At 40.5% G+C, this 20,213-nt stretch overlaps 1 protein-coding gene across 1 annotated transcript in view; it reads right to left on the reverse strand.

The window, feature by feature from the left end:
* Positions 1-2,515: 2,515 nt before the first annotated feature.
* The window catches only part of LOC138386691 (collagen alpha-4(VI) chain-like), an 89,456-nt gene continuing 71,758 nt past the window's right edge, over positions 2,516-20,213 (reverse strand). The window contains exons 33-37 of the mRNA XM_069473256.1: positions 12,698-12,782; positions 10,117-10,794; positions 8,178-8,274; positions 7,592-7,683; positions 2,516-3,078 (exon numbers count right to left, since the gene is read on the reverse strand). Of these exons, the coding sequence (XP_069329357.1) occupies positions 2,897-3,078; positions 7,592-7,683; positions 8,178-8,274; positions 10,117-10,794; positions 12,698-12,782 (1,134 nt within the window). The 3' untranslated portion in view covers positions 2,516-2,896. The remainder of the gene's footprint in view (positions 3,079-7,591; positions 7,684-8,177; positions 8,275-10,116; positions 10,795-12,697; positions 12,783-20,213) is intronic.

The raw sequence follows: 20,213 nt of genomic DNA on the forward strand, positions 1-20,213 counted from the left end.
CTTGGATTATACCAAAACGGATACCTTTGGGAGAAAAGATTATAGGTGGTCCTTATTTTTTTTCATGTGCATTTCTGTGTCTTACAGATTTGCTACCATGAACACATAGTCATCCTTTTGTTTTAATATAAAAAATTTTTTGAAAAATAGAATAAAAAATTTAATGTTGGGGGAGAGGAGATGGGTGTACACATACATAATGAGTGCAATGCACAGTGTCTAGGGGATGGACACGTTTGAAGCTCTGATTCGGGGGGGCTGGGGGGCAAGAGCAATATACATAACCTAAACTTTTGTACCCCTACAATAGGCTGAAATAATAATAATAAAAAAATTTTTTAAGTGTAACAATAATTATCAATAATTAAATACTATGTGCAAGGTACTGACAGTACTTTATATATATTATCCTGTAAGGGCCTGATAATATTTTTATATTATGTGTTGTTATTCCATTTTTATAAAAAGATGTTAAAGTTTAGAGATGTTAATATCATATTCAAAGTTTAAAGCTAGTAACTGGTAACTTATGGCTAGGATTCAAACTTAATTTATTTAACTTTATTACACACCATCTTAAATCAAATGTTGCTTCATCCCAGCTGAAAAGGGAAATGAAGGGGGAGAAAAGTACAATAATTTCTTTGAATCAGTCCAGCTATCATTAATATTTGTATCAAATCAAATCTTAGAATAAAAATTGTTTATATTTCAAAATCTAAAACTAAACATATGTATAAGAGAAGTAGCTAAAATGAGTATGAGATAAGGGAGAAAGGGGTAGAATCAAGCACAGAACTAAAAATTAAAAATAAGAGTGATTACTCTGGGACAGTCATATACATGCTAAAGCAATTTTAGGCTGAATGCAAAAAAATGTATAGTTTTTCTTTCCAGAATTGTAGGAATGAGAAAAAGATTTGTTTTTTGTTTTGGATGACAAGTCTTCCACGTGCTTCCTGATAACTGAACAATAATATCATTTCTACATCTATTCCCTTAAAATAAAACATTATATATCATTTCATTCTTTCAGAATTCCTACTTTTTAGGTTATAATTTATTTGTCTTAATTTATCTAATTACAAATTAGAATGTTTTATAATGAGTAGCATATACTCATTACAGAAAACATAGTAACAAAAAAAATGTAAAAAGAAACAAATTATCCATAATCCTACCTCATGGGTATGAAAATCATTAATATTCTGGTTTATTTCCTTCCAGTATATTTCTATATGTTTGGTTTTTTTTTTTTTTTTTTGACAGAGTCTCACTCTGTTGCCCAGGCTAGAGTGAGTGCCGTGGCGTCAGCCTAGCTCACAGCAACCTCAAACTCCTGAACTCAAGCGATCCTTCTGTCTCAGCCTCCCGAGTAGCTGGGACTACAGGCATGCGCCACCATGCCCGGCTAATTTTTTCTATATATATTTTTAGCTGTCCATATAATTTCTTTCTATTTTTAGTAGAGATGGGGTCTCGCTCTTGCTCAGGCTGGTCTCGAACTCCTGAGCTCAAACGATCCGCCCACCTCGGCCTCCCAGAGTGCTAGGATTACAGGTGTGAGCCACCGCGCCCGGCCTATATGTTTGGTTTTTATATGTGTAATATATACATATATTACGTAAAATACATATCTATTACACATTTAAAAAATTTTAATGTTTCTTTGAACATTTTGTATAAAGCTGGTTCCATCCTACCTGCTGTGTCATTGGACTGTGTGGTAGAACACACAGATCACAGAAATCACAGTTATGGAACCAGGATCTTGTCAGAGTGTTCTCTCTTTCTCTCTCTCTCTCCCCTTCACTCCATGAGCATGTGTGCACTAAGTAAAGGCCATGTGCACAGAGAGAAGATAGTTATCTACAAGCCAGGAAAAGAGCCCTCAGCACTTTGATCTTGAACTTCTAGCCTCCAGAACTGGGAGGAATAAATTTCTGTTTAGCCACTCAGTCTGTGGTATTTTGTTATGGCAGCTCCAGCTGACTAATATATGATCTCACAGAAGTCCCAAGCCAGGCATCTTCAATACCCTGCAGCTCCCTCCACATGGTTCCCAATTCTACCTGGAAGTGGGCCCAAGGTCACAGGCCTAGAGAATCAAGCCACGAGGCAGAGGAAGACCTTGCAAAAAACATAATTGTTCTCAATATCTATATCACAAAATGTTTCTTCCATGGTGACTCTAAACCTTTCGCTGCATCTTTGCATTGACAATGTCAGCCTCAATTGTTTAATCCCCATGTTTTGAAGGACAGAATTCATTATAATTGATGCCAAAGAATTGGTCCCATGGAAGTCACTGTTGTCTCTTCATCAACTGCTATGTCATAAAGTATAGCACAGAGTACGAGGAGCAGGAATCACGCAGTCTCACACCAAAGGATTTAACAAAGGATATCTTTATTTATGTACCTACATTAGGTAGAAAGGATGAAGTTCACATTAGATGTCCCTTTTTCTGTCCCTCTCTTTGACTAATACTTCCCCTACTCTCCGCTGGAAAAAACAAACCAAGTTTCAATTCATTTCTGAATTAGGTTTTGCTCACTGCTTACATTGATCTTTCTTTTGCTATGTAGCACCACAAAATTTTAAAGTAATGTCACAGGTCAAGTTCAAGTTTCCTTTTCATTCAGTTCTAATTAATTTAAATAAGTTTTAGGAAAGTTTTGGTTAGCTTTTGTAACTATTAGAATTCAGTCCTCAAGTCACAAATAATCCGGGCCCAAGCCCTTGCTGGCAGAAAGACAATTCAGGGGGTTAGGAATCTGATGTCTAAGGTTGTGGAGTGGGCTCTATCACTTAGGTGCTGTGTGGCCCTGCCTCAGTAAGTACAATCTCGGTTTCATCAGCTATTATAAGGGGAGCCACAGTAACAAGGCTCTGTCTAACTCTGTAGGGATGTTGGGTCACACTGAGCCTCACATTCTTCCCTGGTTTCAAAGCGGTTGGCATTGCCCCCACAGCTGCCGTACCAGAACTGTTGGCAAGCCCGCTCTTCCCTGTTGTAGTACCACTTCAGGGTGTAGTCCTGGCACTCGCCTTCCATTGGATCCATGGAACAAGGACCTGCAACAAAATAAACACAGAGCTGGAGGTCCTGCTTGAGCATGACAGGAAAAGAACACGACGGTTTGGAGTCACAGACCTGGGATTGAATCCCAGCCTCACCACCAACTGGCTGTGTGACTTTGGGCAAGTAATTTAACCTCTATGAGCCTCAATCTCCTCAATTATAAAAGCAATATTTAAAAAAAAATAAGCTACATCACAAATGTGTTGTATGATGTCACATAGCATATGTGAAAGGCAAAATATAGTTATAGCTATTATTTTGCAAAGTACCTGGCATATAGCAGATATGCCCAGACAATGTATAAGTGAGTGAATGAATGAACGAATGAAGCTTTCTGATACTGCACACTCCTCACTTGTTTATTATGCTTCTTTCCCTCTTTTTTCAAACTATCTCAATCTTTTTCCTAATCTCAAGCCTGTCCAGCCTTCCAATGACCTAAGCAAATCCAGCTTATTTATTATATTAATATATAATATCCTGACTCTTGCCCAAGAAGTAAAGACATCTATTAAAACAAAACACATGATGTCCCTGAGAAACAAAAACAGCATTGGGAATCAACAAGTTACAACAAAGTAAGACATGGGATTCCCTGAATTTTAAATTAGGCATTGATTTTCCCAGGTATCTAACCCCTACCCTCTAGGTAGAGCAGATTTCCTTGGGCACATTTTGTATAACATAGAAATATTCTTGTCCCAGGTCAGCCCTGAAACACAGAATGCTGGCATCCTCCAAACAGTTCTTCCTGGGCCTTCCAAGTACCCACAAATAAAAAAGATATTGTCTTCAGAAAGCAAGAGTTAAAATTCATGGTCTGTTCCTGGGAAGCTACCTACTAACCTCCCAATAGTACAACCAGTTTTTTAGAAGTGGCCTGATGTGCTGGACCCATGGAGATGAGGTACACTCTTCGTGGGGTAGGGAACTGATCATGGAAATTGTCCTGTGCCTTGAGCAGGCACATTTGAATTTGCCCATTGTGTGACCCCTACTCTGGAGGTGGAAGATAACCAGCAGTGTGGGCCCAGGAGAAGAAAGAGCAAACACTTCTTCAAACTTGTCAGAATCAATGGAAAAACATTCCGGTGGTGAACTTCAGGCTGTACTCTCTAGATCCAACATGCAGACTCAGGGCTTAGCAATCGGCTGGCACCAACCTTTGTCATTACCAATTAATTCATAACTGACAAACCAAGAACTTGTTTAAACCTCTCGATCACCTTTCCTAGTGACACTTTGTGGTCTCTGGAACCTCTACCCTTGCTTTGGGTCTGGGAGACAATCAAACAGGGGCTGTTTTTCCTAGATTCAACTTCTAGAACGGCACTGTCTACATTGATGGAATTGTTGGAAATGATGGGAAAAATCTGTGCTGTCCAATACAGTAGCCACCAGCCCATGTGGCTGCTGAGCATTTGAAATATGGCTAGTGCAATCAAGGAACTGAAATTTTAATTTTATTTAATTTCAAATTATTTGCATCTAAATGTAAATATCCAATGTGGCTAGTGGTCACCACATTAGTACGGCTCTATGTGAGTGAGTCCTTAATGGTTTAAACTAGTTATCTCTAAGTTATTCTTTGAAGCTTAACACTCAGTACACTTCATAGTCTTAATTTTTCTTTTACCAGTGTGACATAGCATTGAGGGCCATTAAGTTTTTACCCAAGCAATTATTGCCAGCCCTCAATTTTATATTTGGCATTATTTTTACCATGAATATTAACCTTTGCCTTCTTGGAAGAATCATGCAGCGGCAGGCATAATTTTACTCAAACAAGTTCATGGAATCCAGAAATGAAGAAAGGAAAAGGTGGAAGAAAAGAAAAGAGTTAGACAGGCATGAAGAGTAGCTACAATAAAGTTAGAATTTTGTCTAGGCTTGTTCTATCTCCTACTATATGTGTCTTATAATATAGCCCTACTTAAAGTAGAGAGGAAAACCAAAATATAGTTCTGTGTTCTTTAAAGATGACACTGAAATTGAAAATATACCAAGATCAGCCTGGCTTCTGAGAAGAGAGATAACGCTCATTTAATTCTTCACTAGTAAGTACAACAGAAGGTGGCAGGTGCTATGGTAGAATTTGGGTTAAGATATGGGAGCACAAAGGAGGCCATGAAAATTTCATACTACTTGGGGCCACAGAAGAGACCCTAAAGAGAGGTAAAACTTGAGCTGAGTAGCAAACAATGAGTAGCCATAGTCCAAGTGGACACTGTGGAGGGTGACAGTCAGGGATATATGGAGACTTGGAATAAATGGCAGGGCATAAGGGGCAAGTGCAAATAGCACAAAAGGTTATGTAGGGCAGTGGCAGCCAGTAAGGCCCCAGAGGACCAAAGCAGGCCTCTAATTATGGAGGCCTGTGTGCCTTGCACAGGCGCCAGAACATTATCTTACAAACAATAGAACCATAGAAGAGAAATGATATGACCATATTTGCATTTTAGAAAAATCAATTTGATATTCAGAATGGAATTGGAAGGAGGACAAATTGGAAGAAATGAGACCAGTTAGAGAGCAAGAGATAAGGGGAAAGAGGACAACTATGGAGTAGAATAATGCTGGGTTTTGGCTTTCCATTTCTGAGCCAGTGGTGGTTCATTCCAATAAAGATAATTGGTAAAGGAGGGAAGAAGATTTGAGCAGGAAGGACAATGAGTTGGGTTTGTAAAACTGAGTTTGTCTGATAAGACTGCAGGCAAGTCCAATAGAACAACCTGGACAGTAGTTGATACACTGGTCCGCAGCACAGGAGAGAGTTCAAGGTGGAAGATACGGATTTGAGAGTCATCATACAGCGGGGATAGTTGATGTCATGGCAGAAAAGCTTGCCCAAGTAGTGTGCATAACGTTCAGAGGACCAAAGAAAAGGTCTTGGGGAACAGTGTGGCAGATTTATCATGAAATTAATGAAGCCTAGGCTTCAGGGCCCCTAATTTGCATAAGACTCTTCTAAATAAATATTCACTTTTTACTTAATTTTAATAATTTTGTAATATTTTTCTTGGAGAAGGCCCCCCAAATTGTATAAACTCTGTAAAACCTGAATCCTCCTGTGAGGATGCACTGGGGAAAGGAGCCCACAGTGATGGACTAGTCAGAAGTAGAACAAGATGAGAGTGGTCTCCAAGGGAAGAGAGGGTTTGAAGAGGAAGGCAGTGGTCACCTTGATGTTGTGGGAAAAGATGCCTTAGAGCAGTAGTTCTCACTTTTGGTTGTTCAGTGGAATCACTGGGTAAGTCCCGCAGCCAGAGATTCTGGTTGAATTGGGCTGGAGTGAATCTTTAAAGATTCCCAGGTGATTCTAATATAGCCAAGACTGAAAATCACTGCCTTAGTAAGATTACCTGAGGATCTTCTATACTGAAGACATAGTAATCACCAAGGTAAATTCTTCTATGATTAATTTTTAGCCTGAGGAGGTGAAACGTTACTGTCCTTGCTGGGAGTGGCTATTCCTATGTCTGTCTGGTTTTATTTCTTTTGCATATGTGGTTGTTTTAGAATCTAAAAGGTGGCATATATCATCAGTGTCTGAACAGCTAACTTGATTTGGATGCTGACTACGTGGCAAACACATGAATTAGTTTTATTCTCAAAACAACCCTATGAGGTAGGTACTCATATAATCCCCACCTTACAGAAAACTGAGCCACAGAGAGGCTAAATAATTCCCATGGCCACCTAGCTAGCAGCCTCAGATGGAGAATTACCTAGGCACATTCAAAACCTCTGACAAATTATTTCTCATTTAATCTCACCAGGACTAACCACACCACTCACTAGAAACTCTTTCAACTATCTTGGATCACTTTCAAAAACTTCACAGTCAAGTTTCTCATATCTCTTTCTAAGGTGTTTAGTGTTCTGCTTAATTTGTTGATCACCTATAAGAAGTAACTTGTCATTTGCATTACTACATGCTATAATCCAAAATTGATGCTACAGTAGTTTCAGGTGTATCCAAAATGTTCCTTAAACTTGGTCAGAATACACGCAGCCACTCAAAGATGAAAGAGCCTATGTACAAGTGGGTACATTTCAATGCCAGCAGTATGTTCACCACTTTTGCAATAAATCATTTACTCCTTTGCAAATGTAGTGCAGACACTTAAAGGGTGCACCTCCATAATATGCCCTGAAATAGCTTCCCTCCAGCTCCAGTTTGACAGGTGAAAAGTTTGCTTCTTAAACTATTTTTGTAGCAGCATACATGAATTTGTGGATTTGTAAGCAAGATGTATAAAAAGCCAAAATATGCATACTAACCCAATGCACATGCATTTTTTTTTTTAAAAAAAGATAAAGATGAAAAAAGTGAATCCAACTTAAGAAGCAGGAGTTTGGTTTTACCATAGGCAGTGCCTGAATTTCTTTCTTTTCTAGTTTCCTTTTGTCTTGCTGGTGTTTCTTGTTCATTTTTTTCAATGTCATATTGGTCATTTTCATAATTTTCAAGTGTTTCTTGCGGAGTTGTAGGTGTTGCCATACCTCTTCTCTTCTCTTCTAGAAAAATGTCTGTTGCTTCAAGTGCTTCCAAATCATCAGCAATGCCAGACATACCAAATTGGCGATTGGGTGGCCTGTATAGAAATAATCCATGTCAAACCACATAAACAAACCTCAAGAACTAAGAGGTTCAATTTTCAATTGATACTGCTGTGATTTATAATCTTTATGTTAGGGCATTTCCTGATGACTTCATTATTGCATTAACTATTTTCTTAGGTCTGCAGACATGTTTGGATAAACATCAGAATGATATGTTTAGCACTATCAATTTTACCTCTGGGACATGGAATTAGAGGATGGGGTGATATGGTACAATGAAAATCTTTCTTTTTTTTTATTTTGCTTTTACATACTCATGTATTCTTTGACCTTTTTATATTGATCCAGTATTACTTTCAACATTTAGAAAAAAACAAAGTGTACCAGAATTGTCAAATCCAGAAGCGCCCCAGCCATAGTTTGAGTCAAGTCAAGTACTGGCATTTCCTCTAACCTTTCTTTAGGGAGACGGTCTCCTGCCTGGGGGCAGAGCCGTGGGTCAGTCTCAGCCCTGTCCTTAGCCTACCTTTTGACAGGCATGCCTGATTGCAGCAGAGTGTCCCCACGGTTTGGGCCCCCACATTCTGCAGTAAGCTCTGGGGGTGGGTACTGGTTTGTTCCACCTAAAAGGAAAAGAAAATCAAATCAAGCCAAATATAAAATATATAAAACTTTAAAATAAAATAAACATAAAATTAAACAAAACAAAAACAAAATATCCATTAAGACATAAAATACTAAAGACATAAGATCAAATAAAGTATAAAATATAAAATAAGACAAAAAAATGAAATAAAATAAAAATATAACAATATAAAAATAAAAGTAAACAGAACGTTAAGAACAAAAAAATCCAGGAAGACATAAAATCAAAAAGATATAAAATATATTCAAATAAAGCATAAAATAAATATAAAAATATAAGCAAATAAAACAAAATAAAATGAAATAACAGAATAAAAACATAAAATGTATACTATCGAATAAACAATATAAAATAAAATCACAACATAAAAGAATATAACAAAACACAAAATACAACCTAACATAATAAAACATAAGAAAGTAAAATTAAGTTAACTCAGATTAGTAAAGTGATCCCTTCAGCCAGCCTGCTTCTCCTTCATAGAATCACTAAGTCATCAGCCATCTGTTACCATTCTCTCTACCACCCCTTGCAAAGATAAGGAATTTAAAGTTCAGAGAGATTCACTGACTTTTCTGGGATCATACAGCTAACTAGCGGAAGACCTAGGACTAGAACCAATTCATTGATCTTTGTACCTCTCAAACTGGAGAGACCTAAATGCTATGTCAGTACTTCCAAGCTGTCCATCAAACTCCCTTTCTTCTTTTAGTGATGATGGAGCAGATGTCCCTCTAGGCCCCCAACGGGATGGCACAACCACTTATAAACTGAGAAACTAATGTCTCCCAGCAAGGAGGGCAAGGAGGCCTCACATTACAACAAAGCACCCTGCGCATGAGTCATTTCGAATTATGCACTGAAGGACACATGAAGCCCGAGACAAACTGCTAGATAATACCCTCCCCAACCCAATTCTAAATCTCCATTGTCACGCTAGGGATATAGATTTGGTACTGGCTGCCCGTGAATTTAATTCAACCAGTTCTAAGAGAAAATCACCTCTATGATTGGAGGTGAAGATGCTAGGGCTGGGGGATGGGGACACATTCTGGCTAGGACACACTGGCATAGCCCTTGTCCATTAACATTTACTATTAGCTTCATCCATCCAACCTGAAGTGGGAGACCTTGGACTTTTGTCCTGTGTCCCTTACTTCCTGGTAAGCCCTGAAGATCTCTGACCCCACACTGACATGTCAACTCCTACTTTAAAATAAATGTCAGATACTCTTGTTACTTAAAGCGTGGTCCACAGACCAGCAGCATCAGCATCACTCTCCAGCTTGTAAGAAATACAGAATCTCAGGCCCCCAACCCAGACCTACTGAATTGGAATCCCCATTTTAGCAAGATCCCCAAGAGATTCGTGTGTACCTAAAAGTTTGAGAAGCACTGTCAAATACCATTGGAAAACAGTTGTAATAAATAGTAATAACAATGATTATGCCTTGTTTGTACACTACTGGTGCTTTCAAAGCTCCTCCAGGCATATATGGCTTCACAATTAGGGAAAAGACTGCAATTCCCATTTTGATAATGAGAAAATTGAGAAGTTATGTGTAGGTCTGAGGCTCCCAGCTCCCAGATGAGAGGTTCAGGACAAGAAACCAGCAGTAGGCCTAGCACAATGTCAGGGCAATGATAGCGCAGGATTTTCAGGAAATGGGGTGGTCTCTGGCATTCCCCAGGGATGCCAAGCTGCACACACTTCAGCAAGGGTGAAAGTGTAATGGGCACCTACCTGCCCAAATGCCAGGCTCTGTAAGTTCCTCTCCCCAGCCCACCCAGGGTACCTCAGTATTCGGGGACTGCTCACTTTTTAGGAGGTTCAGGAAAGCTCGCGTGAATCCCCGGGCGTAGACTACCTCCGGCTCCGAGACCCCTTCTAGGCGCAGCAGGTGCTGCTCGGACGGGGCACTGGCCACCTGGGCCAGCTCGGCCAGCTCACGGGCCCCCAAGCCGGGGCCCACGGCCAGCACAAACAGGGTGAGGCCCTTGCATTTGGCATCCAGAGACAGGGTCCTTAGCTTCTCCCTGTCCCAGCTGCTCGTCTCGCTGGCCACAATGGCAAAGAGAACCTGTGCCCTCCGCGGCAGAGGGGCTGCCAGGAGCACCTTTTCCAGCGTCCACTCCAGAGCGTGGCCCAGGGCGGGGGCTCCCTGCAGGGGGCGGCCCGCGGCCTCACGGACACGTCTCTGCATCTGCGTCCGTTGACCATAGGAGGTCAAGCGGAAGCCCTCAAGCACAGGTGAGCGACCCCCGCCCGGCCAGAAGCCCGGCGTCGTGTGTGTCACCAGAGCCACACGCGCCCCACCAGGCGACGCGCCTGGCTGTGCAGCCACCTCGAGGTCGTCTAGCACGGCGTCCACCAGACTCAAGGCTCCGCGGTACACGTCGGCGCCCACGCCCTGGGAGCTGTCCACCACAAACGCCAAGTCCACGTCCGCCGCCTGCGGCCAGGGCATGCCGCATGCCGGAGCTGGTCGGCACTCGTCTAGGGAGGAAACACGGGAAGGCTAAACTATGCAACCCTTTCTCTTCCATACAAAACCCAGGTCCAAACCCTCAATAAGGACAGCTGCTGCTGAGCGCTGTTGGCCAGCCATTGCGTTGACATGGCAAGCCGATGGGCACTGCACACGAGCCCATTTCTTAGAAGAAAGAATTGAGGCTGATCCCACATTTAATGTTTTGAACTACTAGGGTCGGCTTCCCAGTCTCTGGGTTCCCAGACATCAGCCCCCTTTCTCCCTACAAAAAAAGAATTATATTGTACTTAGTAGTGTCAGGACAGTAGATAAATCAACAGTAGTGAACGATGCCTAGGAAACCACATAAAAACATTGATTGCTAGAGGTGGGAATGATCTTAACCACCATATGAAACTGACATTTTTTAGGATTAAAAAATCAAATATTGGCAGTTATTTTTAATTTTTTTAATTATTATGGGTATATAATAGTTGTATATCTTTATAGGGTACATGTGATGTTTTGATACAGGCATACAATGTGAATTAATCAAATCAGGGTAATTGGGGTATCCATCATGTCAGGTATTTATCATTTATTTGTTAGGAACATTCCAATTCCACTCTTTTAGTTATTTTAAAGTCTACCCTAACTTATTGTTGATAATAGTCTTTGATATTTGATAGCACTTTGTTCTGCTATCAAATATTGTTCAATCTATCTAACTATATTTTTGCACCATTAGCCATCACTACTTTATCCCCCTTCCCCAATACCCTTCCCAGACTCTGGTAACCATCATTCTACTCTTTGTCTTCATGAGATCAATTGTTTTAATGTTTAGCTCCCACATATGAGTAAGAACATGGCAGATTTGTCTTTCTATGCTTCGCTTATTTCACTTAACATAATGTTCTCCAGTTCTCTCCATGTTGTTGCAAATGACAGGATTTCACTCTTTTATGGCTATATAATATTCCATTGTGTATTTCACCACAATTTCTTTATCCATTCATCCATTGATGGACACTTAGGTTGATTCCAAATCTTGGCTGTTGTGAATAGTGCTGCAATAAACAGGGGAGTGGAGATCTCTTTTTGATATACTGATTCCGTTTCTTTTTGATATATACCTAGCAGTGAGATTGCTGGGTCATATGGTAGTTCTATTTTTAGTTTTCTGAGGAACCTCCGTACTGTTCTCTATAGTGCTTGTACTAATTTACATTCCCAGCAATAGTGTATAAGGGTTCTCCTTTCTCTACTTCTCCACCAGCATTCATTATTTCCCTTTTTGATAAAAGCCATTTTAACTGGGGTGAGATGATATTTCACTGTAGTTTTGATCTGTATTTCTCTCATGACTAATGATGTCGGGCATTTTTTCATATGCCTGTTGATGATTTGCATGTCTTCTTTTGAGAAATGTCTATTCAGATCTTTTGTCCATTTTTAATTGGATTATTTTATTTTTTTCCTATTGAGTTGCTGGAGCTCCTTATATATTGTAGTTATTAATCCCTTGTCAGATGAGAACTTTGTAAATATTTTCTCCCAATTTGTGGGTTGTCTCTTCCCTTTGCTTATTGTTTCCTTTGCTGTGCAGAAGCTTTTTAGTTTGATGTGATCCCATTTGTCCAATTTTGCTTCAGTTTGGAAGACGACAGGGAGGGCAGGGACTGTGGGGCAGCAGCAGACATTCGCCCCATTAAAAGGGGTCAGGTACAACTCAGCTCTGCTGACTGCGGCCCCACAGGAATGCAGTGTCCGTGACTCCCAAGACAAGTCTGACTTCCTAAGAAAAACCAGGAATCCGGACTTGGGAGATTTCCAGATTTTAGAGCCCTGCACATGCCAAGTAAATACACAGCTGCAGAGCAGATCTGGCCTGTGACCACCAGTCAGTTCATCCTGATCCAGGCTTACCATAGCAGACAGTGCAGCGAGCCATGCGGTCCACATCCTGCTGGTGCTCCGTCTCCCAGGTGAACAAGCGAAATCTGCCATCCATCTAATTCAAACACATACACACACGTTTATGATTAGCTGGATTTGATTTCAGGCTACGTTTTTCATGTTTTTTCAATTCAGATAAGAAAAACAGTAATATGAGATCTTAAAAGAATACATAATTATGTAAACATTTGTACAAATAGTTCGGCATTATATAATACAGTTATTTATAGTCATTTAGTTCTCTAATTCTAACCTGGGCATTGGGCTGTCATTGGTGTGGGATCATGAAGTGTGGGTCTTCAGACTCCCAACATGTGTAAAACTCAGCCAGTGTCGTGTTGTTTTGGAATGGGGGTAAGGATAGGAGGGGTCAAGCATTTATAAATTCCATAAATCCTTAAGAATTGTTCACAGGATCCAGGATGCAGTGTGGTGGAAGCTATTAACATGAAGGGCAGACTCTTCAAGGGGACAGTCATTAGGTCATACACCATTAGAATGGAAAGAAGTAGACATCATGAGGGAGGCCCTTCTAGAATATTCCTGGTATGCAGAACTGGACATGGTACAACCAGAAGGTAACAGTGAGGAGGAATCAGGAAAGGCTTTGTAGAGCTGGCAAATCTGTTTATCTCCTTCACTCAGCCTTTCCAATTATGATTCATTTAATCACTGATAATGAGGCTTAAAAGCAAAATGTTAAGAATAATAATAAATCCAACAAGGTCCATGGGACAACTAGTTGGATGATCAACAAACCCATTCCCTCTCCTTCCTAGGGCAGCAGCTGGACTATATTTCCAGCCTCCCTTGCAGTTTAGGTGATGCCAAGTGACTGGGGTCTAGCCAATGGGATGTACGTAGAAGTGATGTATACAATTTCCAGTGCATGCAGTATACTCCATTGCTCCCTCTTATCTGCCAGACAGATGTAGAGGATCCAGGAAAAGGTTTTGAGGTCCTGGGGTAATGGGGACACTGACAGAAGGAGCCCACGTCCTGAAATAGCTGCATGCAGCAAAGCAAAACATGCCTCCCCGCCACACACATACACACATATACACAAGGGCCCACATTCCCTTGTGACAGATAGCAGAAATAACCCTTTAATATGTCAGGCCGCTGAGACTTGGGGAGGAATGGTTTCACAGTTAACCTGCCTTCACTGATACAGACCATTTGCAGCACTGCTACCTTATGGTGAAACCAGAAATGCTTTCAGACTATTTCTCTCAGGATTGAGGTGAGTTTTGCAAAGAGGTGGATGTCTAAGCTCAGTCATGTCTATCCTTTTATTTACTCTCTGTCAAAGCATGCAGGACAGGGCCACACTGAGGGTCAGCTTCTCCTTCATCTGTGTGGCCAGGAACAATTAGGTTCTGCATCTTCCTCTAGATAGCAAGGTGCTGAGGATATGAAGATGTCTTGTTAGCCCCCAGGATATGAACATGTCATGCTCGTCAAGGGTTACTTTGAAAAAGAATTTTCTGTAACATATACTCATTACAGAGCTCTTCACTCTTTATGTTTGGGACTGTAGCATATCATCATAAACACTGTCTTTCAGAGTCAGCTACTGAGGAAAGAACTATGAAGAGCTGAATGTTTGTTTATGCTAATGTAACACACACACAAAAGAAACATGGGAACATTCCTAAGAGAAAGACAAAAAAATTCCTGAGAAGAAAAGCAAAAAGCATCCTCTCTTGTTCCTCTTATGGCAAAAGCAACCCCAAATTGTGCTTTTTCCTGACTTAGAAATTCAAATCAACCAGACTGATTAAACAGCTACTACTGGAAAATCTCAACAAGCCATGTAGAGACACAAAGATGACAAGGACACATCTTCAAAGAGCTTAAACCATATGTGGAAAGATAGATAAATGATTTTCAAATAAGAAAGAGCTCCAATAATATGTTTTAGGAATACAGGAAGACAAGATCCATTTCAAGGGAAAGGGACAGAGAGGACCTGATAAAGATAATGGCATTTGGCATTTTTGAGAGCATGAGTAAGACACTTCACTGGCAAAGAATCAGGGAAATGCAATCCAGTGCAAAGGAACAGTATGTACAAAGGCCCAGAGGTGGACAGCGCTTATCTCTGGAATTTTGCTCAAAGTCCCCACTCCCCAAAGATTAGAGAACACCCCCACCTCCAACGTGCAGCTGCACAGCATGTCTGAAACCCTGGAACTCCGTGCCACACGGAGGAGGCTGGCATGAAGAGTGAGTGCAGAGTTCCAACATTCAACATTCAGATCTACCTCACATGATCTTCAGATCTGAGTATTAACCAAACCAAATGGGCCTAATTAATCACCAAGAGCTGAGAAAACAGTGTAGACAAGGATGTGACACATCATTAGCTTTACTGGAAATCACATGAGGCAATTTGGAAAGCTTCTGAAACCCAGATCCATGGCAATGTGTCAGGAGATATGAGGAGGCTGAGATAACCCTAGGAGCATCAATTTTACCCCAAGAGTTGTGGGGAATTGCTAAGTTAGCGTACGTTATTTTTAAACCACAGGAAACATGGGTGAAGTATATCATAAAGCATGGATTTTTAAAATAGTCTGAAAGACTTCAAACAAATTGAAACATTCCTCCAAGTCTGCACAAATTCATACTCCTCTGTCTTACAGGTGGTTCATGGGGAAAGTTCTGTGCAGCACTAAGAGATTAGGGTCAGGAACCTGGATCCTAGTCCTCGATCTGCCATAATTGGCTATGTGGCCTTAGATAAACCTCTGGCTTCAAATTCCTCAGCAACAGTTTTAGATAGGAGTCAATGCTGCTTAGTTCTCTTCCTACTCCAACACGGCCTCGTCCTAGGTTAATTACTGTCTTCTGTTATTGGCTTCTTGCTCAAGACGATGTGTCACCTTTTCTACTCTGAGCAGCTCAGAGCACGTAACTCTTCCATCTGTTGTTCTGCTTGCTGGAAAACTACCAAATTCAACTTAATTTGAATAGCTACAGAACTTGCATCTTTTTTTGAACTTTTCTTAGGAACAATAATTTTATGATCATGCTTAAAATTTGTACTGTTCTTGCAAAAGAAAATGTGGGAACAAGTACACAAAAACACAGTGGAAGTCCACAGGGAAACTATGATTCAGTATTGATTCATTTGTACCTACTCGTCACTACTAAATATGTAATTACGTTGACTTTGGACTTGCCAGCCTGGTCCTTGTCACTGATAAAGTAGACAAGATACTTCCTGAGAAAGTTCAAACAGAGAGATAGCATAGGAGGGAAGCCCAGTGTGAAGAGAGGAGAAAACTGGCTATACGATTCCCACTGCAAACTCTCATCAGCACCAGAGAAGGAAATACCAAAAGTGGAGTACTTTTAACATAACCCAAGAAATTGAGGCTGAAAGTTTTACTATAGTTTGAATCAGCACCTTTGGGAATTCCCTCAACCAACTTCATTACTAAATGTCCAGTTGTAGTTTGTGGGGACTAGTTGTGTACTAAAGACAGGAGTATACTGAGGGGAGAGGATATGGCATGGGGGGTTACATCAACATCCTCCCTTGTTTACTAGACAGAAAGACACTTTCTCAAGGACTAAAATGATGACCCTCAAACCTCAGCCCCCCAATAGTAAAGAACTGCCCATGATCCCTGACCTGGAGAGATGCATGGGGTTAATTCAATGCATCAACTGTTGTACTGAGCTGCCAGAGGGCAAGGGACAATGTTCTTTCCTGGGACTGAGTTGGGGGAGGCTCTTGTCTTGGAAAGATGGGAGTCAAGGGGGAAAAGCAAATGCTAGGGAGGAGGATTTGCTTTGGACAGAGGAAGAGCTAACTGGACCCTAAGGAGGGAGAGTTAGAAACCATCTGGCATCAAGCTGAGGTAAGGGATTGGGAAACAAGGAAAGAAAACTGGGAAAAGTAGGGGGAAGGAGACAGGGGGAGAGTAGCCATGTGACCTGTGACTGACCCCAGGAGCTGGAGTACAGTTTCAGCTCCTGCCAGTTGGCATGGTCCCACCAAAGGCTGCCATGAAGCAGCTGACTCTCCTTGGACTCCCCAGAAAGCATTAGGGGTCGGTATTGAGTTGAGGGTGTAGGTTGCAGAGGGGACTTGGGAACCAGACATATCGGAATGCAAATTCCAGGACTGTGTAGCTTAGAACAAATCGTTTCACCTCTGACCTTCACTTACCTCATCTGGGAAATGTAGATTATCATTATTAACTTGTAGGATAGCTACGAGGCTTAGATCAACACTGCTCAAACTTTAACGTTTATGCAAACTATCTGGGGACCTTGTTACAAATGCAGATCCTGACGATTATATCAAGGTCAGAGCTTGAAATTTAGCGTTTCTCACATCCTGGATGCTGCTGCTGCTGCTGCTGGTCTCTGGACCCCGTTTTCAATAGTGAGGGGTTAAGATGATAAGGCATGTAGCGTGAGAGCTGAGGCTTCATAGGCAATCACGAAATGGAAGATATCAGATTTAATATATAGTTATGGGCAAACAGCATTCCTAAGGACATCGAGAAGATGGTAAGTGTCAGATGTCCCCGTAAGCACTATCTCTTATAATTCTCACAACAAACTTGTGAGTTTACCCCTACTTTACAGGGAATAAATTGAATCCTCAATTTCAAATAACATGACCGAATTACATAAGGAACAAAGGCAGCATTTGAAGCCTCATTTCCTAAATCCTTCCCTTGGTGGCTGGTCCTGGCCTTAGGCCATTAACAATCTAATGCAGAACACAGCAGCCACAGGGCGGGTCACAGACAGAGGTCATCCGAAGCTGCAGAAGGGGCCTGTCTGGGTAACACAGTACTACCTTTCTTCAAAAACTAATGTCCTCAGCTTGTGATAGATGGGCTGATTACTTTGATTTGATGAGTCCACAGTATGTACGTGTATCAAAATATCATTTTGTACCCCATACCTATATGCAATTATTGCTTGTCAATTAAAAATAAAATAAATATATTTTGATTGTCCCCAAAAAATAAAAATAAGAAACAATATCCTACTGCAACTTTTCTGCATTCTGAAATTACACCAAAATAAAAAATTATCCGAAACTGTCTTTGGCCTTCCTCTTAATATTTTCATCTTCTAAAGATGATTTTTTTCCCCATGATAGACAGCACTCTATTCCTTGAATTTTTTTTAAGAGCAATACACAGGAATTGATATAGGGCCAGTTCATAGACATATCTCACTGTTATTGTAAAGATAAAATGCATAAATACAGGGGAAGACCTTGAAATTTTAAAGTATCTTCTTTTCCTGTTTTTGACCCTTGGACTCAAAAATCCCATTGCTAATGGGGAATTTCAGACTTTGAGCAAATTATTTAACTTCTCTGTGTCTCAGTTTCATCATCTGAAAAATTAGCTCATAATAATACTTATCTTGTTGAGCTGTGGTAAGAATTAAATGAATCAATAAGATATTAGAACAGTGCCTGGATCAATAAATGTGAACTATTTTCTTAGGCTTTGTTTCAAGGGAACATGTGCTAGACTTTTTATGAAGAAAAATAAAATTTGAAACCTGGCACACAAATTGCATTTTCCCTATAATCCTCTCCTTTTTCACTTTAAAAAATGAATCTAAGGAAGTCTTGTGTTTTGAGACATAAGGCAATTAGTTCTTATGAATGGGATTAGGCATAGATAGTCCAAATGCTATAATGCAGTTTTATTTAGGGCTGAGACAACTCAATGGATGGCTTTTAAAAAGTCTTTTCAGTATGCACCACAGCCACTGAGAATGTTTAAATGGACTGAGAAGTTAGGACATCTGTTTATATTTCATTTCAAATTGAACAAACATCATTTTCCCAGAAGAATCATGTGGGTGTTGTTCTGAAAATTAAAATATCATAGAGGTAAAAGACAAAAGCCCCACACATAATTAAAGAGAATCTTCAGGCAGGGAATTCAGAAGAAAACTCACAGGCTATTTTCACCCTCCTAACTGGATTCCTGTAAGGCTAAGGCACAGAGTGGGGGAGGTTAAGGGCTCCAATATGCCCATTTGTGAAGAAATGAGGATTTTCTGTAAGGCCCTGAGAATGTCATTGTTGTTTTTATGGTTTTTCTCCTTACCAATGTCACCACAAATGAGGTCATTCATTACATCTGAGCTGGCAGGCAACATTTAACATCCTTTCTAAATCATTAAATTTAAACAACACAGAGTTGTCTCCCAGCATCCTGCAGCAAGAGTATGTCCAAAAAATGAAAAGGAAAGCAGATAGAAATGACAGAACTGGAGTACAAGTATATCCAAACCAGCAAGTTCTCACATACCATTACATCCTTTTATTCAGAACCTAAAGCAACTAACAGGGCAAGAACATGATGACAAAGGATCATCTGTATATCAGATCCAAATACTGTCTGCTGCCCAGGATCCCCTCTCAAAGAGCAACACTAATGATCACCGGAGGGGATGTAATTGCATCCTGGGAATCACTCTCCAAATGTTGAAGAAATGCATTCCTGAGAAACAGATGCCTTGATAATTGCAGCTGGAAGTCTTGATAACAAACAGTTGCTACCCTCTCTCCATTTTCCACCTGAGCAAAGTGAGATCCATAAAGGTGAAGACTTGTTCAAAGGCAACTCGTTATTGATGGAAGAGCCAAATACAAAAGCTACATCTCTAATTTAAATTCTTATACCCTGCCTCTATTAATCCATCCAAGAAGTAATTGAGAATGCCCCTGCGCAGACATCTTGCTGGGTAAAAGGGATGTAACAGTGAACAAGGAACCCATCCTCCTCTGTATTTTAACTTTGTTTCTCAACCCAAGATACTTTATCCATCCTTCCCAACAGTTTGCAAGCTGTCACAACTTTATATATTGATTCTTAGAGGCATCTTCTGAGCTGCGTCAACAAAATCTCTCACCTACCACTTCTGCTACACACTCAACCTTCAGAGAAAATTAAACAGTCTGGCACAGCTGAATTCATTAGCTATTAAGTTGAACCATGTGACAGTTCAATTTTTGCAGGTCAAAAATGGTTAAATATTGGCAATGTCCCATGGTTCAACCTAACATTCATGAGCAGCCTGGAAAATCTTAACAGAATCACCCTTCCTTTCGATAAATCATCCCAGATGGTTCATAAAAATGTGCTTCGTGGGTTTCAGTTAGAAAACTGAAGTCTGTAGAATAGATAAATGGATAAATTGCAGTGTATACATACAATGTAATGCTGCACAGGAATAACAAAGAACAAATTACCCATATACACAACATGATGAACAAGGAGAACAGACATTACGTTGATTGGAAGAAGCTAGATAGAAACGAATGCATGCTGTATGACTCAATTTATGTGTAGGTTCAGAACAGGCAAAAACTATTTGATTGTGATAAAACTCAAAGAGCAGTTACCCTGGGGAGTGTATGATTGGGGAAAACTTATAAGACACTGAATATGTTCTGTATCTTGAACCATGTCTTGGTCACAGGGAT

This window comes from Eulemur rufifrons, chromosome 7 (assembly GCF_041146395.1).
Source record: "Eulemur rufifrons isolate Redbay chromosome 7, OSU_ERuf_1, whole genome shotgun sequence".
In the NCBI taxonomy this organism is placed as follows: Eukaryota; Metazoa; Chordata; class Mammalia; order Primates; family Lemuridae; genus Eulemur; species Eulemur rufifrons.